The sequence below is a fragment of the Solanum dulcamara genome, chromosome 8 (genome assembly GCF_947179165.1).
Source record: "Solanum dulcamara chromosome 8, daSolDulc1.2, whole genome shotgun sequence".
Taxonomy (NCBI): Eukaryota; Viridiplantae; Streptophyta; class Magnoliopsida; order Solanales; family Solanaceae; genus Solanum; species Solanum dulcamara.
The window spans coordinates 6,421,010-6,444,529 of NC_077244.1; the positions used below are offsets into that span (position 1 = coordinate 6,421,010).

General features: G+C 33.5%; 1 protein-coding gene across 1 annotated transcript; it reads left to right on the forward strand.

The window, feature by feature from the left end:
* The first annotated feature begins 9,079 nt into the window (after positions 1-9,079).
* LOC129900684 (RHOMBOID-like protein 1) lies at positions 9,080-13,513 on the forward strand. Its single transcript, XM_055975698.1, has 6 exons — positions 9,080-9,528; positions 9,613-9,776; positions 10,559-10,722; positions 11,430-11,689; positions 12,077-12,197; positions 13,123-13,513. Exons 1-6 carry the CDS (start codon positions 9,203-9,205, stop codon positions 13,246-13,248), a joined length of 1,161 nt encoding a protein of 386 aa, XP_055831673.1. The 5' UTR covers positions 9,080-9,202; the 3' UTR covers positions 13,249-13,513.
* Positions 13,514-23,520: the final 10,007 nt, after the last annotated feature.

Sequence of the window (23,520 nt, forward strand, 5' to 3'; positions counted from 1 at the left end):
ACTACGAGCCACTACTAACTTTATCTAACAAATCTACTACATTTAGCTTTCACACCGATACCTGGCCCTAGAATAATTAACATCTCACTTGGAAGAGGTAAACATTTAAGGGACCTAAGCTCCTCTCTAGTTTGTACTGGCCCGCTGTGGCGATTGGCCGGAAACAGTAACTCTGACTTCTCCCCCAATCCCTTTTTTTCACATGTACCAATAGGACACTATCAATATCTGACTCTAAGTCACTAATCTTACTCAACTACACATCAATTGCTCTTCATTTATTTACCACGGCCTCATACCTACGATACGGATGCATCTAGCAACCATAACACAATTTGAACATGCGTATATATAGTAGCACATTACAATTTACCATTTTAAGAGAAATATACAGTTTCACAGTGTAAATCTCAAATACAACAGTCAACATGATAATACTTGGACCTTTGCTTAATTATAATCCAGTTAGTTTCTCTATCATCACACATATAGTCAAGATCAATTCACAGATGATAGTCACACAATGGTTCTCCCATAGAACCCATACACAAACAGCTAGTGTGTCGGTGTGACACCCGATTCAATATATGTGTCAGAACGTGACACTCGATCCAATATCACAATCACAAACACAATCACAGTTCACAACGAATAGTTCACATATTTGCATAATCAAGTAACAGGCTCATTGCATGCAATTGTTCATAATTAGTCATTTCATTAGTTTCATTTTACTTTTTCCTTCATTAACAATATTTCATCAAGCCTTTCTTATTCAAGGCATCACTTTAGGTAGAGCAAATTCACGATTATGGATTTCACGATCTTGAGATTGTAGACCAAACACACCACATATCAATTACACAACCACGATAATTAAATGAATAAAAACTTCATGCACTATTAAGAGTCTTTTTATAATATGGATTAAACCATAACCTACAGCCACATGTAATCAAATAGGTTCATGGCATGAGATTTATCAACACTAGTTCACATTCGCCCTTTATTTCATGATACGCATCGCTTAAGTATTTCACAGGGAATAGCAAGCATAAGCACACACAATTATTTGCATAAACACATCCCCTCTATATACATCAATAGCCATAACCTTAAGTCTCAAGATCTCTTAATAACCCAACAATTGTTTACATTTAATCCCGTAAGGGTCTTTGACCTTCTAAACAGTTTTCACCAAGGTTAACATTCAAAGACTGGATCTTTATCTCTAGTTACATAATAATCATGATCCACATCATACATTCTCACTCTAAACAATAATTGGCAACCATTTAATATCCAAACTCCATGCCCGAAGTCCTAAGCATGAAATCTCCCGTCAATCTACATTATATTAAGCAATGAAAACAAATTTACAACTACTCAGTTGAGAAAACCTAACCTACCAGCGCCAATCAATTGTAGAAGGATTATAACATGATCCTTGACTTTCAGAAGGAGAATCAATGGAGAAGGTCCTGAAATCCATGGGTTATAGCCTTCCTTGCATTAGGAATCTCTTCTCCCCTTTTCTCCAAGCCTAGAATAGATTCTTGGGGGTTTCTAGGGTAACTCTCATCTATTTTAGCACTTAGGGAAAGAATGAGATAATAAAAAGACGCCTATTTTCCATTCCGTCCTATCAAATTCTGCCACAGCGGCTTAAATCCCGCTTAGCGGCCCAGCACGGACAATGCTCAGTAAAATGGGCATTAACTTTTTACTCTGAAATCCGAATGAGGCAAATTTGGTGGTGTTGGAAAGAAGACTCATAGACCTTTAATTTGACAGGTCATGGCCACCTTATTCATTATAGGCTGAGTGATATGGTCGTTTGAAGTTGACCCTAGTTTGAACTCAAGTCCAAAACTAAATCGGAAAGACACTTTCAACTTAACTTGGAGATAGGGATATTGTACGACCTTAATTCACAACTACTGCACTTGCATACCAATGAATTGATCTTAGTCTTATAACGAATGAGATTCGTATATCTTTACTGTAGATATTTTTAGTAACAACGGGCTAGGTCGTTACACATGTACATGATTCTTGTTCCTGTTATGAATTTATTGCATTGGTATCAGAATCGGGTTGTCTATTATTCATAAATTGTTACCTTTTAAAAAAAATTGTGATATGTAATTTGGTTTTTAAGAATTATTCGTGTAGAATTCTATCATGAAATTTATATATTCAGAATATACTCATTTTACGATTTATGTTGATATGTTATTCACATAAAATAGATTAAAAACAAGTGAAATGTGATTTTTGAAATTATCATAGCTATCTAATATAGTGTGAAATTGTAATTTGATTTCTGGGAATTATTAGTTTTGAATTTTGGTGTGAAACTAATATTTTCCTAATCTATTTGTTTTAGGCTTTCCGTTGATACATGATTCATATAAAACGGATAAAAAACAAGTCCACATATGAATTTTAAAGTTAGTCTAAAATTGTGATAATTTTCTAGAAAAAAACTGTGATTTGTAATTTGATTTATGGGAATAATTTATTTTGAATTTTGGTCATGAACCATATTTTCAAAATTTATACGTTTAGGACTTTTCATTAATATATTATTCAACTAAAACAAATTTAAAACGACTGAAATATGAATTTTTGAAGTTATGTTAAAAATTATGACAGTTTTCTATATTCTATAATTTGAATTCTAAAAATTAGTTACATTTATTTAGAATTACAGTGTATGATATATATTTTCAGAATATACTCACTATAAGCTTTGCGTTGACATGTTAGTCATGTTAAACTGACTAAAAATGAGCTATTTATGATTTTTTGAAGTTCTACAAACAATAAAGTGTAAAGAAAATTATTCGTCTAGTCTAAACCTTGAGAAGTAATGCTTTCTTGGATAAGAAATCCAAATTAGAAAGTTTTTCACTAATACAGGGAAAAATTATATTTTCATCGTGCATTTTTCTAGTAAACTAGTTATATCAAAAATAAGTGAGAAAATCATGTTCTATAGAATAAATTTTTTAATGATTCAAGATGGAAAAAATCTTTATTTCTATGGCAATTGTGTTTGCTATATGTGGCAAGAGAGGAATCAATGAGTGTTTTCAATATAAAATCGTCATGTTAGAGGAACTATTAATTTTTTGTCCTTTGATTAATGTACTTGATGTATAGACAGTGAGTATAGAGGATTGAGGTTGTCAAGTTTGAGATGTTGAATCCAAATTTGTTATTTTATTTTTGGACTCTGCTTTGTAAAGTTTTCTTGGTAAATAAAATTTCTTTTAGTTAAAAGAAAAAAATAGATCGAGTTTAATTAATATTCACTCGGTTTGAATTTGGGATATAGAAAAAAAATATGTTGGGAGCGTCATCCCCTAATGGGTCTTGTAGTGCGCGATCCAAATGTAATCGAAGCTCCACGGGACCCAGACACCGAATGAGAAATCAAAAAAAATATTCTCCTAAATGTTTGGATGCAATTTTATTGACTAAATATAAGAAATATTCAATAATAGAAGCTTATTCTTTCTCTCTCTCTGAACTCTGGCGCATGTTAGTGTGCACTAACTTACACCTTGCCGAAAATGGGGAGAGGCCGGCCACGCAAAGCCATGCAAAAACATCACGCAGAGGAAATACTCCATGGAATTGCTACAAGCTCAACCAGAGCACCAACACAGGTAGTGACGCAGATGATTGAGCCAATACTAACAAAACTAGAGGGGGTTATAAGCATTCGAGAGAGGAGCTCATTACTGGACACGGGAAAGATGATTAGGAGTGAGCAATGGCTAGAACCATCACAATATAAAGAAGTTGGGGGTAAAACTCAACAATCCTTGCTGGAGACCAATAGAACAATAGCAGCAGCCAGATCTGCAGGAAATACTTAAAGGATACTTAATCTAACTGAGCTAATATTTGAGAAGCCTTGGGTGAATTTTTTTGCAACTAATCGACTGGCTGCTCGAGGTATGAATCTGGCCTATATAGCTCCAATGATTGTTGAGGGGGAGAAAGTAGTGGAGATTTTGCAAGAGGATGTAGATGCAGATGATGTGAAATGGAAACCCTCAGTAGTAGTCAATGTGGTTGATACAATACCTTCAATTGGAGCTATGAAAAGATTTATTCTAAGTCAGGGTTCGTTCTCCATCAAACCAGTGGTTTTGTATCATGCCGATGGATACTTTGTCGTAAGATTTGCTAATAAGGAAGAACGAGATAAGGTATTATGCTCAGGACCTCATTGCTTATTGAGAAAAACTGTTATTATGAAACCATGGGTGCCGGAGTTTAACTTCAAGGAGAAAATCCTAACTACAATACCATTGTGGATCAAACTACCAAACTTGCCTCTTAATTGTTGGAATTATGTTTTATTGAGCAAGATTGGTAGTAGTTTAGGTCAACCACTGTGTGCAGATGAATTTATAACACAAACGAGTAGAATATATTTTGTAAGAATACTTGTTGAAATGGATGTGACCAGAACACTATCCAAGATGATTAAGATCCAAGATCCTAAGGGTAGAGTCTTTGAACAACAAATATGGTATGAATGGAAGCCTATTTTCTGCCAAAAATGTTTACAAGTGGAACATACCTGTGTAGCCAAACCAGACGTACCACCTATAAAAAAAGGGCAGGGACAGGGACAAAGGAGAGAATGGAGACCTGCACTATAGAAAGGGAGAAATAAGGAAAAAGATAAAGGTTCACAAGCAATAATTCCAAATGGAGAAAAGGAAAACATAAAGAGTAATACTGAGCAAGGGCAAGAGAAATGGCACACTGTGAGGCATAGATCAGTCAAGAAAGGAGTAATGCAAGGTCAGAGTATTAACTCTAACAATGTAGTAGTCCAAACTGATAGTACATACGACATTGGCCAACAAAGTGGAGGACCAGAGGAAAGGCACAATGAAGTACCACCTGAACCCCCTTATCAAATATATTAGTAACATAGAATGTGAGAGGGTTCAACCAAGAGGTGAAGCATAAGGAGCTGAGGTTGTTCATCAGGAAGAACAAAGTGACACTTATAGCTATATGTGAACATAGAGTTAGAGATGATAAAGTTAGTAGTATTATAAATAAAATAGTGCCAGGATGGGAATGATGTACTAATGCTATAAATACTGTAAGAGGCAAATTTGGATGATATAGGACCCAAGGTGTAGCAAATTTGACTAAGTTGGAGTCATTAGCACAGCATATACATGACAAGGTGCACTTTAAGAATAACGATATCCAATTCCTCTTCACTACAGTGTATAGATTGCACACAATAGCTACTCGAATGACACTATGGAAGGCAATACAAAACATAAATAATCAGACTACAGAGCCATGGTTGATTATGGGGGACTTTAACTCAATTTTAAGACCAGAAGATAGGCTTGTAGGCAGTCAAGTGCAAAGGGCAAGAACAAGGGATTTTAGAAATTGCTTGAATGAGTGTAACCTGTCTGAATTACCTACAATTGGGAGGCAATTTACATGTACAAATGGGCATGTGTATAGTAGGATTGACAGAGCACTGGTTAATGCATAATAGATAGTTCAAATTTCACCAATGCAAGTGATGGTGATGGACCCTCTCTTCTCAGATCATTCACCTCTAAGCATAGTAGTGGAGGAACAAAGGATAGCAAGAAGAAGCCATTTAGATTTTATAATTATCTATCCTAGCATCCAGAGTTTAGGAGCAAGATACAAGATAGTTGGCAGACACAAGGGAGAAGAATGAAAGGAGTATGGCACAACCTGAAGTATGTAAGGAGAAAAATGCAAAAGCTCAATCAGAAGAATTATAAAGGAGTAACAGATAAGGTTTAGCATTTTAGGAGAGAACTTGAAACAATACAAAGTCAAATAAGGAGAACACCTATTCCACAGAATATGCTAGAAACAAAAAAAAGAGGCCAGGGCACAGTTGGTTAAGTGAAGTCTGATTGAAAAATCAATATACAACAAAAATTCAGAATGCAATGGCTCAAGTTAGGAGATTCAAACACAACATACGTTTTTGCCAGTATGAAGGGAAGGAAATGTCATAATCAAATCACTATGATTACCAAAAATAATGGTACAATTCTTAAAAAATCAGATGCAATCATCAGGGGAAGCTATGGGGTTTTATCAAAAACTTCTAGGAGAGTCATGTCCCTATATACCTACCATCCAACCAGCAATTCTCAAAGATGGATAATTGCTCAAAAGAACTCAACAACTAACACTCATCAAACCTTTTAATAGTGAGGATGTTTGAACAACACTAAAAGGGATTGATGATAACAAGGCACCAGAAGGAGATGGTTTCAATGCATGCTTCTTCAAAAAGCTTGGCCAATCATATGAGATGAGGTATCTAGTGTTGTATTACAATTTTTCCACACAAATAAGATGTATTCCCCCATTAATAGGACTTCTGTTACTCTTATTCCAAAAGTGCAATACCCAGTTCTATTAGAGAGTATAGGCCTATTTTTTGCTACACCACCATCTATAAGATAATTTCCAAAGTGCTTAAGATAATTTCTAAAATGCTTACATCTAGGTTGCAGAATATAATGGATTATTTTGTTGATCCTAGTCAGGCTGCGTTTGTACCTAGAAGAATGTTAATTGATAATGTGATATTAAGTCATGAATTAGTTAAAGGATATGGGTGGAAAGGGATATCACCAAGATGTATGTTTAAAATACATATGCAAAAAGCTTATAACTCTTTGGAGTAGCATTTTCTAGAGGAAGTATTATATGGTTTACATCTGCCTGCTATGTTTGTTACATGGATTATGAGATGTGTTGAGACAATCTCTTATTCTATTATGACTAATGGAAGCCCATCCCTCTATTTCAGGCAAAGAAAGGGGTAAGACAAGGGGGTACACTATCTTCCTATCTATTTATCTTGGCTATGGAGTACCTAACTAGACTGCTGAAAACATTAAGATCAAACAAGGAGTTTAAGTTTCACCCCAAGTGCCAAAAACAACAGACCATATAGCTAAGCTTTGTTGATGATCTGCTCCTATTTAGCAGAAGAGACATTCCATCCACTACTAAGCTATATGAGTGCTTTCAAGAGTTCTCTAGAGTATTAGGACTTATAGCCAATCAAGCCAAGAGCAGTGTGTACTTTGGAGGAGTGCCAAAAGTAATTCAAAGTCAGATTTTATAGCACACAAGTTTCACAAAGTGGTCATTACCTTTCAAATATCTAGGAGTCCCTCTGAGTTCTAAGAAGCTGACAATATATCAGTGCCAACCACTACTAGACAAGCTGCTGGGAAGAATAAGTACATGGACAGTAAAATTTCTTTCATATGCAGGGAGGCTTTAGTTGGTACAAAGTGTTCTCACCTCTATTCAAACCTTTTGGTCTCAAATACTCCTCCTACCAAAGAAAGTGTTATAGCAAGTGGAAGTAATTTGCAAACGATTTTTATGGACCAGTGATGCTTAGACTAAAGGAAAAGTTCTTATAGCATGGAAAACACTATGCTATCCAAAGGTTGTAGGAGGGCTTAACATAACAAAAATATATGTGTGGAACAAGGCATCCATACTCAAGCATCTATGGAATCTGGCAAAGAAAAAGGACAAACTATGAATTATATGGGTTCATACTTACTACCTGAAGGAAAAAACACCATGGGAGGAATCAGTCAACCAAGCCTCTTAGATTGTGAGGAAAATTCTTCAAGCAGGACAATGGTTAACAGAAGCAGAAGTGTAAGTGACAGAGATCATGGAATCATCAACATTTAGCATCAAGGTTATGTACAGGCAGTTGAGAGGAGCATATACTAAGGTACCATGGAGGAGGTTGATATGCAATAACCATGAAAATCCTAAATGGATATTCATCATGTACCTGGCTATACAAAGAAGACTATACACGAAGGACAGACCAGACAAATTGGGGATACAAACTGATTCAATATACTCACTATGTAACACAAAACTTGAAACTCATAAACATTTATTCTTCAGATGTGCTGTGAGTAATGAGATTTGACAGAAACTATTGCAATGGCTATCCATCACAAGGCCTAGCAAGGAGTGGGATGAAAAGGTGAACTGGGTTATTACTCATGCAACAAAGAAAGCAATACATACTGAAATATACAAAGTGACACTAGCAACAACTATATACTACATTTGGCAAGAAAGGAACAACAAAGTATTTCAACAAAAGAGGAGAAGTACTAAGGTGATGATCAGGCAACTCATCCAGGAAATCCATTGTAGAGGAAATATGATTCCCAGACTGGTAGGATATATGAATAGCTTAAATTTCTATCCTTAATTTAGCTAGTACAGGTTTGATGTCAAGTTGATGAGCTCTGAGACTGGGGACTATGTCCATGTCCTGAGCTTCAAAGTTGTATGTGTTGACAATCTAGTAATAAAAATTACAGTTATCAAAAAAATTCCATTGACTAATGGAAAAATTTCTTATATTATGATCAAACTGAAAGAAAAGTATTTTATCATTGTACGATGCAAACTTGATAAAAACTTTCCCTAGACGTTAGGATGCAATTTTAATGGCTATCTAGAGATTATATTAATCTTTTGATAATTAATTTCAAAAGTGTGTGATGGAAGAATCTTTTTGGCCTCATAATTTATAAAGAAATACTGCTAATATTTTTGGCCTCAAAAAGATAAGTTATTTTTCTAATTAAGAAATAACACTTGTTGTTTTGGTTGTTTCAGCACTCTAATGGTCTATATAATTAATACTTGATGGAATATCTATAAATTTTAAACAAAAGGAGTGTTCATGTAGGATTTTATTCAACTAAACGGGTAGATCAGTGTAATTAATCATGTGTAATTAATTTCATGAATAGTAAGACTCATTGGATATTTTTATGAACAAGAAATATCACCATCTTTTATTGTAAAATTTTTTATGATTAATTTTTTTTTAAAAAAAATCATTGCTACTTATTATTTGTATTAAATTATATTACGATATGAGCGGATAAATTAACTAATAAGAAGTATAGTAATTAAACTCAAGCATTTCTCATTTCTCTTTTGTATTCTTCTTTTTTCTCCCTCAATTAGTGCGGCATCAACCAATGGACTTTTTCACGTAAAAATTCGATAACCCTTCATTTCTTCGTTTTTTGTGTTTTCTTCCTTTCTTTGTTCTTCCGATCTAAGGAAGGAAAACATTAACATGGGAAGGAAGACTCCGTCGGGACATTCTTCGTCGGAGTCAGACCTCGAGATCAAAGTACAACCTCGTTATAGTGGCCCGGAGGAACGTGACCAACGACTACATTCTCGTCCTCCGATCCCACCACCAAATTATCAACCTTATACAAAATGGCTCCCATGGCTAGTCCCTATTATTATTATAGTAAACGTTGTACTTTTTATATTTGTTATGTACGTTAACGATTGTCCTCGTAATGGGAACAATTGTTTTGGAACCGATTTCTTTGGTCGTTATGCATTTCAAGACGTTCATGAAAACCCTTTACTTGGTCCCTCCACAACAACGTAAGTACTCATTCTACATTTTATATCCTAATCGGAATTCGTTTTGAGATTAATTATTATTTTTTGTTGAAAATTTTCTCATAGGTTACAAAAATTGGGTGCTCTTGATGTGAATAAAGTGGTTGAAGGGCATCAATTATGGAGGCTATTTTCTTGCATGTGGTTACATGCTGGTGTATTTCATGTTGCTGCAAATATGTTGAGCTTATTATTTGTGGGCATTCGACTTGAGCAAGAGTTTGGATTTTGTAAGTAAATGATTGCCCTAGTTTTATGTGGTGAGTTGAATAAGTCATAAATATTATTATTATTATTCTTTTTTTTTTGTTTCAATTTATGTGAAGGTGTTATCATCTTGGCAGTTAAATAATTTTTTCTTTGATTATAATTTTCTCAATCTTCTTTAAAATATTTTACAAATTTATGTTGACTTGTAGTACTTTTCGTGTAGTTTTCAAATATGCAAAATTTAACTTTAAAATAATTGAAGAGTCTTTAGTCTATATTTGAATTCATAATTAAATATTTTGACCCTCATACTCCGAACACCTTCACATAAATCGAACAAAAGGAGTACTAATGTAAAAAAATAATAATGTAAAAGTTACTTCTCGCTGTTGGTAGACCTACATTTTATGTATATTTATTGGTTTAAGTTAGTGGTTTAAAGCTAGAAGAGGGATTGAATTTTTTTTATTACAAAAAAATATAGGTGAGGTAATTAAAGCCAAGTGGCATTTTATAAATTAATAATTAGTTTTAGGATTATTTTGTTTTAATTTAGTAAATATTGGTCTGTTAATGAAAAAAGTAAATGTGCATAATTTGTTAGACGACAAGGATAAATATGCACAAGTGTTTTAACGAGAAATATATTTATTCTATATTATAAAGTTGAGTATATTTTTCCATTTTCCCAAATATTATTTGATGTCAGTGCATATAACTTAAGCTCATTGTATAAATAATGGTAGTATCTTGCTTGTGAAACATTGTTTCTAACTACTAAATATGTTTGTTTTTTTTGTAGTGAGAATTGGTCCACTTTATGTTTTGGCTGGGGTTGGAGGGAGTCTGTTATCAGCTCTATTTGTGAGGAAAAAAATCTCAGTTGGTGCTTCTGGGGCATTGTTTGGTTTACTTGGAGCTATGCTTTCTGAACTCATCACAAATTGGACATTATATGAAAACAAGGTATGGTTTAAACTCTTTGTATGATGGGATTTAATTTATATAGATTGATAGTATAAAGAATATTTTTCACTATCTTAACCTTTTGTATAAATATAGTACGTACGTAATTTTTCTTACTTTTCAGATAATTAACCTCAATTTTTAATTCGATTACGTTAATTATTATTTACATAACCTAATAATGTAAATTATTATACTGTGGGGTCGTTTATACCCTTGTCATTGACAAAAAGGTCTCATGTTTACGCTTGGCCCCAGTAAAGAGGTATATTTGAACATTTTTCTCAAAAGATTTTAATATGTGAAATTCACCCAATCCACTTTGGGACTTGATTAAAGTCAAGAACAAATACAAGACAATTTGCAGTTGATAAGGGCATAATGATCAAAATATATAACATGTAAACTCTAATATACCATCACTACTAGAAACAAAGATTTTTCCCACGACAAATCAATGAAAATTTTTATTAAAATATGATATTTTTGCATCATATTCCAATCAAACCAGCTCACTGAGAAAATACATAGTGGAAAACAGATTCTCATTGAAATACTGGGAATAACCACTAAATATTTCTGTTTTTCTTACTAATTCAATCAAAATATGTGTGGGAATAACCACTGAACAATTTTCTAACGGAAAATGTGATATTTTAGTAGTGAATCATGGACTAATTAATTTGTATTTTTTTTTCATCAAACAGTTGGCAACACTACTTACATTGCTTCTCATAATTGCAATAAATCTAGCTGTTGGAATTCTTCCTCATGTGGACAATTTTGCACATCTTGGAGGATTTTTAACTGGATTTCTTCTTGGTTGTGTCCTTTTGCTTCGTCCACAATTTGGTTGGGTTAATCTAAACAAAGCACCTCCTGGCTATTTTGTGGCATCAAAAAAGTCCAAGTACAAGATTTATCAATACATACTATTGATGTTCTCATTAGCACTTCTCTTAACTGGGTAAGTACTATTTCTTGAATTTAACTAATATACATTGACATTATAATATTTTTTTGTACTATCAAATTGCTTTTTTTTTTTTTTTTTTGGGGGGGGGGGGGGGGGTTCGCTGATGTCTGATACCTGCATTGCGGTTCCGATTAATCTGAATTCGGTTGTATGAGGCCTGTTTGAGGGGGAGGAGCTCCCTAATAAGACATCGGGATCACTGATTAAGGATTGAGGGATTCTATTCATTCCACCACAATCATTGTTGGTATCAAGTTACTTTTATGAAAAATTATGTGTAGATATCTTTTGAGTGACCTGATAGTATAAAGATTAATTTGGACAATATTTTTTTCTTGGCTTAAAAATTGTGGTGGTAATGGTTAGTTTTATTTGTAGGTTTATCCTTGGGCTAGCTCTATTAACAAATGGATGGGATGGTAATGCACATTGCTCATGGTGTCATTACTTAAGTTGTGTCCCAACCCCTCTATGGAGTTGCACCGAAGCACGTTGTGCGGTAAAATCTTTCTTCCACTTTGTTATCTTAGAATTGTTTTCTATTCTTGCCCTTTGTCTTGTATTTTTTTAATATTTTATGAAATCGATTAAAATTAAAATGTCTCGATCTGAATATACATATTAAGACTTTGTATTTATATTTGAACACTAATGATTACAGTTATTTGTTTTCTCAATATTTAAATTTTTGAAATTTATTTTGATCAATAAATTAATGAATATAAAGTTCAAATAAAATAATGTAAGTATTATATCCACAAGTTATTAGGTTGTAAGGTGATGATTGGCGGATGGTATTGGCAGAAGTAGGGGAGGTGGTTGTACAATATTGGAGTGATGACTGATAACGGTAGTGTTGGTGGTTGTTGCGGGATGGTGGTAGTCATGATGATCGATGATAATAGTTGGTGATGATTGCGATGGTAGAGGCGGTTGATTGTAGTGGCTGATGGTGATAATTGACGATGACAGTAGTAACAATAATGGTTGACAATAGTGATTATGGTGATGACAGAAGTAGTTGGTGCGATAGTAATTAGTATTGGGTGGGACATTGACTATTGATATTGATGGTTGATGATACTCAATAATTGTAATGACTATTGATATTGATGGTTGATGGTACTCAATAATTGTAATGACTAACAATGTTAGTTGTATAGTGATAGCCGTTAGCGGCTAAGAGCAGTGTCCAGAATGTCATTTTTGCATAAATATTTGAATAGCCGCATAAAAATATTAGAACATTGTTCAAGATTTAAATATTTAAATTTATTCAAATCAATTAAATGGTTAAATCATAATAAAAAAAGGTTTTCACATTATGAATTATCTAATTTTCTGCTCAACGAGACTTTTAATGCTTGGCTATGATATTATATATACATGTTGCTTTTTTATGCAACTTAATTTCTTGTTGGCAGACCATCCAACTTGGGAATCAATTGAACATGACGTGCACATCAAATCATAAAAATGGGACATATATGTTGACAAATCCCAGCAATACATTTGAAATTCAAATGTTATGCTCCAAACTTTGCAAATGATGAGATAATTCATAATTGGGGAATCATTGTTTGGGGTGAAAAGTATCAAGCTTACTCAAGAACACACAGCATTAATTGGAGAAGATCAAAAGGATTATGTCAACCAACCTTAATTTGAACAAGTTTATTAATATGTAGTTATTATTATCAATGAAATATTTGTTGTTTCTTCTTCTTCTTTTTCTTTATTTTTTATTTAACGGATATTTGTATATTTGTACCAATTAATGTTGCTTTTATCTATGTACACCATCATATGTAAATTCCTTTTCTTGTCAAAAAATTTCCTTTTTTTAGTACTTGTATTTGTACAATGAAACTTCTCTCTCTCTCTTTTTAAATGTAATTTGTATGTTTATTCATTACGGATATATGTATCTTTAATTTATTAAATTGTTTTATTTGTGTACAATTAAAGCCACGCAAATCAAGCATTTTGAACCTAAAAACGATACCATGCAGAAGTAAGTAAATAACTAGCCTTAGCGTATCTCAGGCGCATGACGCTCGAGCCTAATTCAAAGAATGACACTACAAGAAAAAGAAAAAAGGCGAGAAGAAAAATTGAGTCATTAATTTTGGGAAAAAGAGGAATAATACCAAAATATTTATAGTCAAAATAATGGGGATAAAATAGAAAGATAATAACACCAATAATTTTACATGGAAAAACCTTTTGAATAAGAGAAATAATCATGGGTCAAGAGGAGCAACTGATATCATTATAGCAAGAAATTTTATACTGTGTTGTGACAATATATGCTTAAAGCGACCACAACACACTCAAAAGAAATAATTATCTTTTGATTTTCAACCTCACTAATATCGCTTACATTCTATTTTTCTTTCACAGACTATTTTTTTTACAGTCTATAAAATATTTCAATCCCTCTCTAACTTTTTTCTTCTTCTTTGTGGTACATTTACAAATGAACTGTAACGACCTAACCCGTCATTACTAAAAATATATGCAGTAAATATATACGAATCTCATTCTTCATAAGACTATGATCAATTTCTTGGTATGAGAGTGCATTATTTGTGAATTAAGGTAGTACAATGTCTCTATCTCAAAGTTAAGTTGAAAGTATTTTTTTGATTTAGTTTTGGACTTGAGTTTAAACTAGGTTCAACTTCAAATGACCATATCTCTCACCCTATAATGAATTAGGTGATTCATGACCTATAAAATTAAATGTCTATGAGTCTTCTTTCCAACTCCACAAAGTTTGCCTCATTTAGAGTTTTGAAATAAAAAGTTATGCCCATTTTAGTGAGCATTGTCCTGGCTGAGCCGCCAGAGCGGAATTTGACCGCCAAAGTTGGATCCGAAGGGCCAGAAGTTAAAAAGGGCGTATTTTTATTATATCATTCTTCCCCTAAGTTCCAAAATAGATGAGGATACCCTATAAATCCTCAAGAAGTTGTTCTAGTCTTGGAGAGAAGGGAATAAGAGATTTCTAGCATAAGGAAGGCTACAACCCACGAATTTCAGGCCCGTCACCATAGTTTCTCCTTTCAAAAGTCAGGGATCATGCTATAATCCTTGCACAATTGCTTGGTGCCAGGTAGACTAGGTTTTCTCAATTGAGTTGTTATAAATTCATTCCAATTACTTAATATAATGTAGATTGACGGGAGATTTCATACCTAGGCCTTCAGATACAGAGTCTGGATGGTTAAATGATTGTAAATTGTTGTCTAGAGTGAGAATGTATGTTATGGGTCATAATTATTATGTGATTAGTGATAAAGGTCCAATTTTTAAATGTTAATCTTGGTGAAGTTGTTTAGAAGGCCAATGATTGTTGTGAGATTAAGTGTAGACAATAGCTGGGTTATAATGGAATCTTAAGACTTTGGGATTATGGGTTATTGATATATAGAGAGGGATGTGTTTATACAAATAACTATGTGTGTTTATGCTGATTATTTCATGTGAATTACTTGAGTAATGTGAATCATGAAGTAAAGGGTAAACGTGAATGAATTAGTGTTGATAGATCTCTTGCCATGAACCTATTTGATTATCAATGGTTGTAGGTTATCGTTTAGTCTACATCATAGAGAGACACTCTTAATAGTGCTTGAGTAATATTGTGATGTTTACCATACATTTAATTATTATGGTTGAGTGATTGATATGTTGTTGTAATTGGTCTACAATTTCAAGACCATAAAATCTATAATCTTGAACTTGTTATACTAAAAGTAATGCCTTGAATAAAGAAGACTTGATAAAATATTATTAATGAAGGGAAAGATAGAATGAAACTAATGAAATGACTATTTGTGAACAATTACATACAATGAACCTGTTACATGATGTGCAAGTATGGGAACTATTCGTTGTGGACTGTGATTGTGGTTGTGATTATGATATTGGATCGAATGTCACGTTCTGACATATATATTGGATCGGACGTCACGTTCTGACACATATATAGGATAGAATGTCACATTTCGATACATATATTGGATCAAGTGTCACATTTCGATACATATATAGTTTGAGTATAAGTTCCATAAGAGAACCATTGTGTGGCTATCATCTTTGAATTGATCTTGACTATATGGGTGATGATAGAGAAACTGATCTAAATATAATTGAGCATGTCTATCCTTTGTAATAATTGATATGAAAGGATGGAAGGTCCATGTGTTACCATATTGACTGTTGTATTTGAGATTTACCCTGTGAAACTGTGTATTACTCCTGAAATGGTAAATTGATAATGTGTTTATGTATATGCCTGTTCGGATTATGTTACAGATGGTAGATGTGTTTGTATCATAGATATGAGGTCATGGGTAAATAAGTGGAGAGTCGTTGATATGTTGTTTAGTGGGATAAGTGATGTAGAGATAGATATTGATTATGTCCTAGTGGTACATGTATTAAATGGGGGAATTAGAAAGAATTCAGAGATTCTGTCTTTGGACAGGCTGCCCTGGGAGAGGAATCCCACTGTGGCGAGGCCACCAGAGCGGGATAGGTTCTGCCATAGTGGGCCAGTACGATTAAAGTGAGATGTTAATTATTCTACGACCAGATATTGGTGTGAAAGCTAAAAATAGTAGATAGAGTTAGTAGTGGCAGGTAGTTCAGAAACTCCTCTATGTGATAGAAGAGCTAGACCTTGATCTGTATTAGAGTTGGCAGCGTATCAACTATATGGAATGAGAGTTAGGCTTGAACGACTTTAATGATCTTAATATGAATGATAAGAGTTTGTGCATAAATATTTGGCGGTGTATTTCCTCAAGAGCATTTTGTTATTGTCGATTTCTTTATATTATGCGGTGGATATCGGGTTGGTCGATGATGCCTATCAATATGTGTTGTTTGTACTGATACTACTCTTTCTATGCCACTTGGCATAGTTTAGTTGCAGGGTCATTGATGTTTCTTAGGTGAAGACAAAGACGATTCTCCAACGGCTTCTACTCTTCCTTCCTAATGGTTGGAGATGTATCATTACTTTAGTTATACTCTATACATCTAGAAGCTCTTGTACTTGTTTAGACTAGTATCCTTGGAGGAGTTAGATTATTTCTTATAATAACCTTAGAGTTTTCAAGTTAATATAAAGTGATTTCATAACTCTTTTACCATATTATTTGTATTTTGTTAAAATTTCGCATGTTATTTCTGTTTATGAGATTGATGGTTCTCCTACTTAGGTGTTAGAGTAGGTTCCCACATGGCCCGGGGGTTGGATTGTGACATAAACAGAAGTGCTCTACTTATAAGAAAACAATTGTCCCTTTTGGTGTCACTAATGACTTTAATGAAGAACAACAATTCAAAGTGGCACATTTATCAAATCGATGCCTTTTTTGACATTTAATACAAGATATTTTTTGACATTTGTTGCAATCTTGCAGAAAATGAAAACCTTTGTTACATGGATGGATCCCACAAATTTTTCCTTTCAGCTCTATGCACCTGAAGGGGGGAATCTCTGTCTTCTCAGAGAGAGCTTATGCCAAAAAGTTTTCTCTATACAAATAAAATTTGTCTTTTGATATTGTCTCGATCAACATATCATCAGGATTTTCACTTGTGTAAATCTTTTAGAGATGAAATGATTTAATCTCTACTTGCTCATAAATTCAATGATATCTTACATCAATGTGTTTTGTCCTTGCTTAGTACATGAAACTCTTGCTCAAGTCTATTGCACAGATTGTCATACTAGACAACATACTCCCTCTGTAGCAATCCAAGTTCTTAAAGAAATCGTTTGAGCTATATTATTTTTTTGTCAGCTTCAGTAGCCGTAATATACTTTGCTTCAATTGAAGATAGTGCAACACATTTTAGCAACTTGTATTCCATGATATAGCTCACCCTGGAAAAGTAAATAAATATTAGTGAATTTTCTGTTATCAAGGTCACTTGCCATATCAGCATCTATGTAACCCTTCAAGATTGGATTTGATCCTCCAAAATATATGTATTCATTTGATCTTCCTCTTAGATACCTGAGGATCAACTTCATAACTTTCTAATGCCTTTTTTTGGAATTATCAAAAAATCTGCTGACAACACCAAATATGTGGGCAATATTAGGTCTAATGTATACTATTGCACACATTAAACTTTCAACGACAGAGGGATATGAAACTTTGACCATGCTCTCTTTTTCCTCCCTAATTGTAGGAAACATTGCTCAACTTCATATGATCAGTAAGCGGTGTGTTAACAGGCTTAACATTCTTCATGTTGAAGTGCTTCAATACACGTTTAATGTACCTTTTTGTAATAAATAAATTTCCCTTTCATCTTTGAGACGAGTAATCTTCATGCTCAAAATTTACTTAGCACGATCCAAGATTTTCATAACAAAAGATTACACAATTATTTCTTTAACTCGTCAATCTTAGAATTATTCTTGTTCACTATCAATATATCATCCACATATAATAAGAGGTTGATAAGATCATCGTTAATTGTTTTTATACAAACATACAATGCTTTAAGGAAGTTTTCTTGTAGCCTTGCTCCCCCTTAACAGATTCAAATTTTTTGTACCACTGTCTAGGAGCTTGCTTTGGGTCACAGAGACTCTTTTTGAGTTTGCACACAATTGTTTTTACCATTTAATTTGAAGTCCTTAGGTTGTTTTATATAAATCTCTTTTTCTAGATCACCATGAAAAAAATTATCTTCATATTCATCTGCTCAATTTCTAAATTAAGACCAACAGTCAAATTAAGAATTGTATGAATAAAGAATATTTTCACTACAGAAGAAAATATTTCGTCAAAGTCAATTGATCAAATCCCTTAACCACTAATCTAGCTTTATACTAGGTTTCCAGTTGTGTTCCTCAACAACGTTCCTCAACAACTTTGAACACTCATTTTTTTTCAAAGATCTCATACTCTTGGGAAATTTCACCAACTCATAAGTGTGGTTCTCATGAAGAAATTTTATCTCTCTTGCATGGCTTCAGTTCATTAATTTTTATGATCATCTTTCATGGTATCCTCATAACATTAAGGCTCTCCTGAATGAGTGAGTAGCACATACTCATCAAGTGAATAACGAGAGAAAGAAACACGCTATCTTGTAGACTTTCTAAGTAGAATAATTGATTTATTCATAACTTTATGACTGGTTCATTGGGAAATTGGAATTTAACGACTCTAGTTCCACAATCGAATGAGGCATAACAAGAGTATAATCAGTTCCATTCAAGAATAATATCAAAATAAAACATGTCTAACTTTACTGGATCAACTGTGGTGAGTTTCTAAAAAGTTGAAACTAGGCAATTTTTGTATACCAATTTAGCTAAGACCGACTAACCAACAGAATTAGAGACTGAGAAGAGTTTTAATAAGATTTCAGGACTGATATCAAAATTTATTGTAATACAAGAAGTCATGAAAAAAAGTTTGGCTCCAAAATCTAATAATGCATAATCATCAAGCTGAAAGACACGTAACATACATGTGACTACATCAGAAAAATCTTTCTGATCCTGAAGAATCTGCAAAGTATAAAACATATTCTGACATTGACCACCACTAGCATTAGATGAAGCAACCGGTTGAGTCGGGCAATTTGCTAGAGTTGCTTAAGTTGGTCTGACTCTGTCGGCGAAAATTTTTGGCCCTAAGTGAGGTCACTCGGCACTCCCTCAATCCATGACTTGGATTGCAACATCTAAAACATCCATCACTATTAGTCATACACTCCTATGGGTGGTTCTTACCACACGTCTTACAAATCAGAAAAGTATGATCACTAGTAATACTGCCATAAGACTTAGAGCCTAGTGTCATATCCTTGTTCTTTTGTCTAAATATGGGTATTGGGCACTAGAAGAGGATGGGATTGGACCTAAAAACTTCTAACAAAATTGAGAGCTTGTCACTGCTCGATTTCTGCCTAGAGTAGTCCATACTATCTGTTCTAGCCTTCTTACTCTCCTTCTCATTTTCCTTAACCTTCTCTTCCTCAATATGTTGAGTATGAGTCATCAATTTGGAGATGTCTATCTCTTTGATCAACATAACAATCATACACTTTTTCACCATTATCTTTGAAACACCAGAAATAAACTTACTCATACGGGCCCTAGAATCGACCACTATAGCTGAAGCATACCTAGAGAGCTACGAAAACTTAAAAGAATACTCTTTCACAGTCATATCTCCCTTCTTTATATTAATAAATTCCCGAACCTTTATTTATCTTAACTCAAGTGGAAAGAATCTGTCTAGGAATGCAATCACAAACTCATCCTTGTCCATGGGTTCTGCATAAACACCCATATCATCCTTCCACTGCTTGTACCAAATTTGAGTTATTCTTTCAACTGGTAAGCGACTAAGTTTGAACTTTCGACTGGACTGACCCTCATGATTTGTATGATCTTTTGAATGCGAATAATGAATTCTTGTGGATCCTCCTCTATCTTAGAATCATGAAACTCATGAGGATTCATTTGAGTGAAATTACAGACTCTTGCCACTGTCGTATTCCCATTCGAGTTGATCGAAACAACAACTTGTTGGTTGACTAGAGTGTTCATAGCTTGAGCTAGTACTTAAAAAGCAGTTATAAACTCATCACGAGACACATGTTTATTCAAAGGGCTGGTGAAGCTGGTGGTGCTTGCTGGTTTTCATCGATGCACCTCCTAACACAATCTCTTATAGTAGGCATAATTCTATAAAAGCATAGAGCATGTATTAGGATAGAAAAAGGCTAAATAGAGCTAAACCTTATCGCACAACGTAGAGCATAAAAGAAGGGAAGTATTTCCTAAAATGTTTCATAGCGTCTCATTCATAAATGTGGCACGTTTCACTCCCATTAATAAGACTCTACTTAACGCATATTTCAGACACCCAATGACATTTAACCTGATGCTCTAATACCAAATTTGTCATTACCTGAGACTTTTTCCTAATTATAATACAGTGCTTAAAGCCATAAGTGACCCCAAACTAACCCATGGTCTGGCATGAGACTAAAATATACGTAAATAACAATTGAAGATAACTGATGCAGAATCTAAACTAAGGTATGTAAGAAGTCTAAATCATAAAATATTAATACTTCAATAGTGAGTTCATCGGAACAATCATAAAGCTGAGATTACTATCTTACTTTTTGAAAGTCTCTACTAAGCTAAGTTATTGGGATGAGCCACTAGCTAACTCTAACTATCTGAAAACTAAAAGACTAAATAACTGAAATAAATATAGGGGTTGTCCTCGAAAGATGAGGGTTCACCAAACTCCGTTGCTGAGCTAATATAGAACCGTACTAAATGTGAGTTGAATATTGAACGTCTGAACTGATATTATAAAATGATAAAGCACAAAAACAATATGTGATTACTATTGTGAATGTACTGAGTATGTGAAAAATGCATCACAATCTAGTAAATTGAATATGTTAAATCTTAGATACTGAACTAAATATGGAACTAAAATACATGAACTGATACAATAATCAAGTAATTCAACATGCCAGCGAATAAATACTGACAGAAATAACTGAAAATAGGGAAACTATAATAATTGAGACTGGACTATGGGAGATACTAATAACCAAAATACTTCATTTGAGCTAAACGGAGTCCATACTGTACCCCATCTTGGAGGATGCTCTGTACCTTGCTAAGGGTAAGAACACTGATCACATGGTGTAACGCCCTAGAAATTCCTAAGTCCAGATAAAGTCATGTAAAGCTGAGTAAGAATTCAAATCTGGAAATTTGCAAAAGTCTCAAATCTAGGACACTTTAACGGTCTGTAGAAGCTTTTACGGACTGTAGAAGTGTGTCCGTGGAATGAACTTCAAAGATAGGAATTCTTAGCTTGAGATTTACGAGCCACTTTACAAATCGTATATAATTCTACAGGTTTTCCTGAAAAAATGATAGACATTCGTTGAATAAGAAATAAATTGTAAATTTTAGTTCTCAAAATCGAGTGAATTAGTCGTTCTTATGCTATAAAATTTCGAGGTAAAATTTTAAAGAGAGAAAGTTGAAGAGACGTGCAGTGATTATAAAATGTTTTTTTAGCAGAGCTTAGAGAAATTTATAGACTTTTCAACTCAAATCTTATCATATTTTTTCGTGGGGTCTAATATTTTACGTACATCAATTTACAACATTGCAATAAGACTCACATCAATTAAAAGTCTCACTATTACTGTAATTGCTAAGATTTATATCTTATCATGTCCTGATCATTAAAAAATCACTAATGATAACATAAGGTGTTTGGGAAGGTCATTCATTTATTCCACAATAACAACAAAAAATATAGAAATTTCAGTAGGATCACATTATGCCATTATGTAGCTTGAACTTCTGTTAGTCTTTCACTTTTTATAATATTCTTTTTTTGAATTTACACGTACATGAGCATTTTTGAATTTTAAAAAAAGATTTGTGTTTAAATGTTCACTAAGGTCAGCAGGGAGTCTGCTAGACAAACATTATCGAATAGCACCTTTTGATGAGAGATATGAATAAGAAGCTTCGAGAAGACTGGTGTTTTTTGAATTATATGAAGCCAGTAAAAAAACAACGAATTCATAGGTATTTGAACCCGAATATCCAGAAAAAAGCAGAATGTTTGATGGAAGGACGGGGAATCTTTTTGACCAACCCGTTAAAATAGGAAAGCATTATATCATCAAATTGATTATAAAATCCATGGGCATTTCAGTGGACATTATGCGCTTGTTACACAACAACCCCTTAGAGAAAGAGCCAAACAGAGGGACAACGGGTAGGAGAAATAAAGGTTTGGACTCTAGAAGAGTTTGAGTTTGCTCATATTTTACAAGAGATGCTTACTTATAAATCGGATCATATTAGAGCTCGTCGTAATTCTTGTACTTCATGATACATACTACATCATCCTCTATTTGCCTCCTATTTTATTATGTCTACTTACTATAAAAGCATTTTCATGTACATTACTGTCTAAATTCATCGTCATAATTAAATAATTTATTTTTAATTTTTCAAGTATCAAAAGCTGAATTTTTTTCTGAATAAATATCAATTATATTAATTTATTTTTAGATAATATTTTTTTTTGCAAATGATTAAAAAAGTATCTTCGGACAAATAAGTCTCTCTTGTATACCTATATAGTATTTCAGAGATTGACCTTGTCACTTTGAAATCTTCATGCTAAAATCGTAATTCAGTTCAATATCTTCTGAAGCGACATATGCACCTGAGTTCTTGCAACCTTTATAACAGACTTTTAGTAAACTATAGTTCTATAATGACCCAAGCTATGCCCTAGGTGCGACACGGTGATTAAAATCCCGATGAAGTCTATCCAAACCTCTTAACATATCATACATGAGCATACATAAGATAATTAAGAACAATAAAACTAAATCATAAGTGTGAAATCAAGGTCAAAACATAAATGTCTCGATAAATGAGAAATCAAACTCCGAAAGAACATGACAACATAGACTCCATAACAATCTAACGTGCCTCTACTAGTCTAGACTGGGGCATAAGACAAGCTCCTATGTCACCCAAAATATCAAAGATTAAAAGTCATAAGAAACAATGAAAAAATAAATGCCTCGTCCTCAATTCATGAGGACTCACCAACAATAGGAGAATAGTGATCAAACTCTAGCCACAATTGGAGTTACGTGATGCTCGTCGCACTTTACATTATGATACAATGTAGAAAAAAAGTATATGTTACTACATGAAATGCACTAAGTATGTGAGATGTAGCATGAATAATAATAATCAG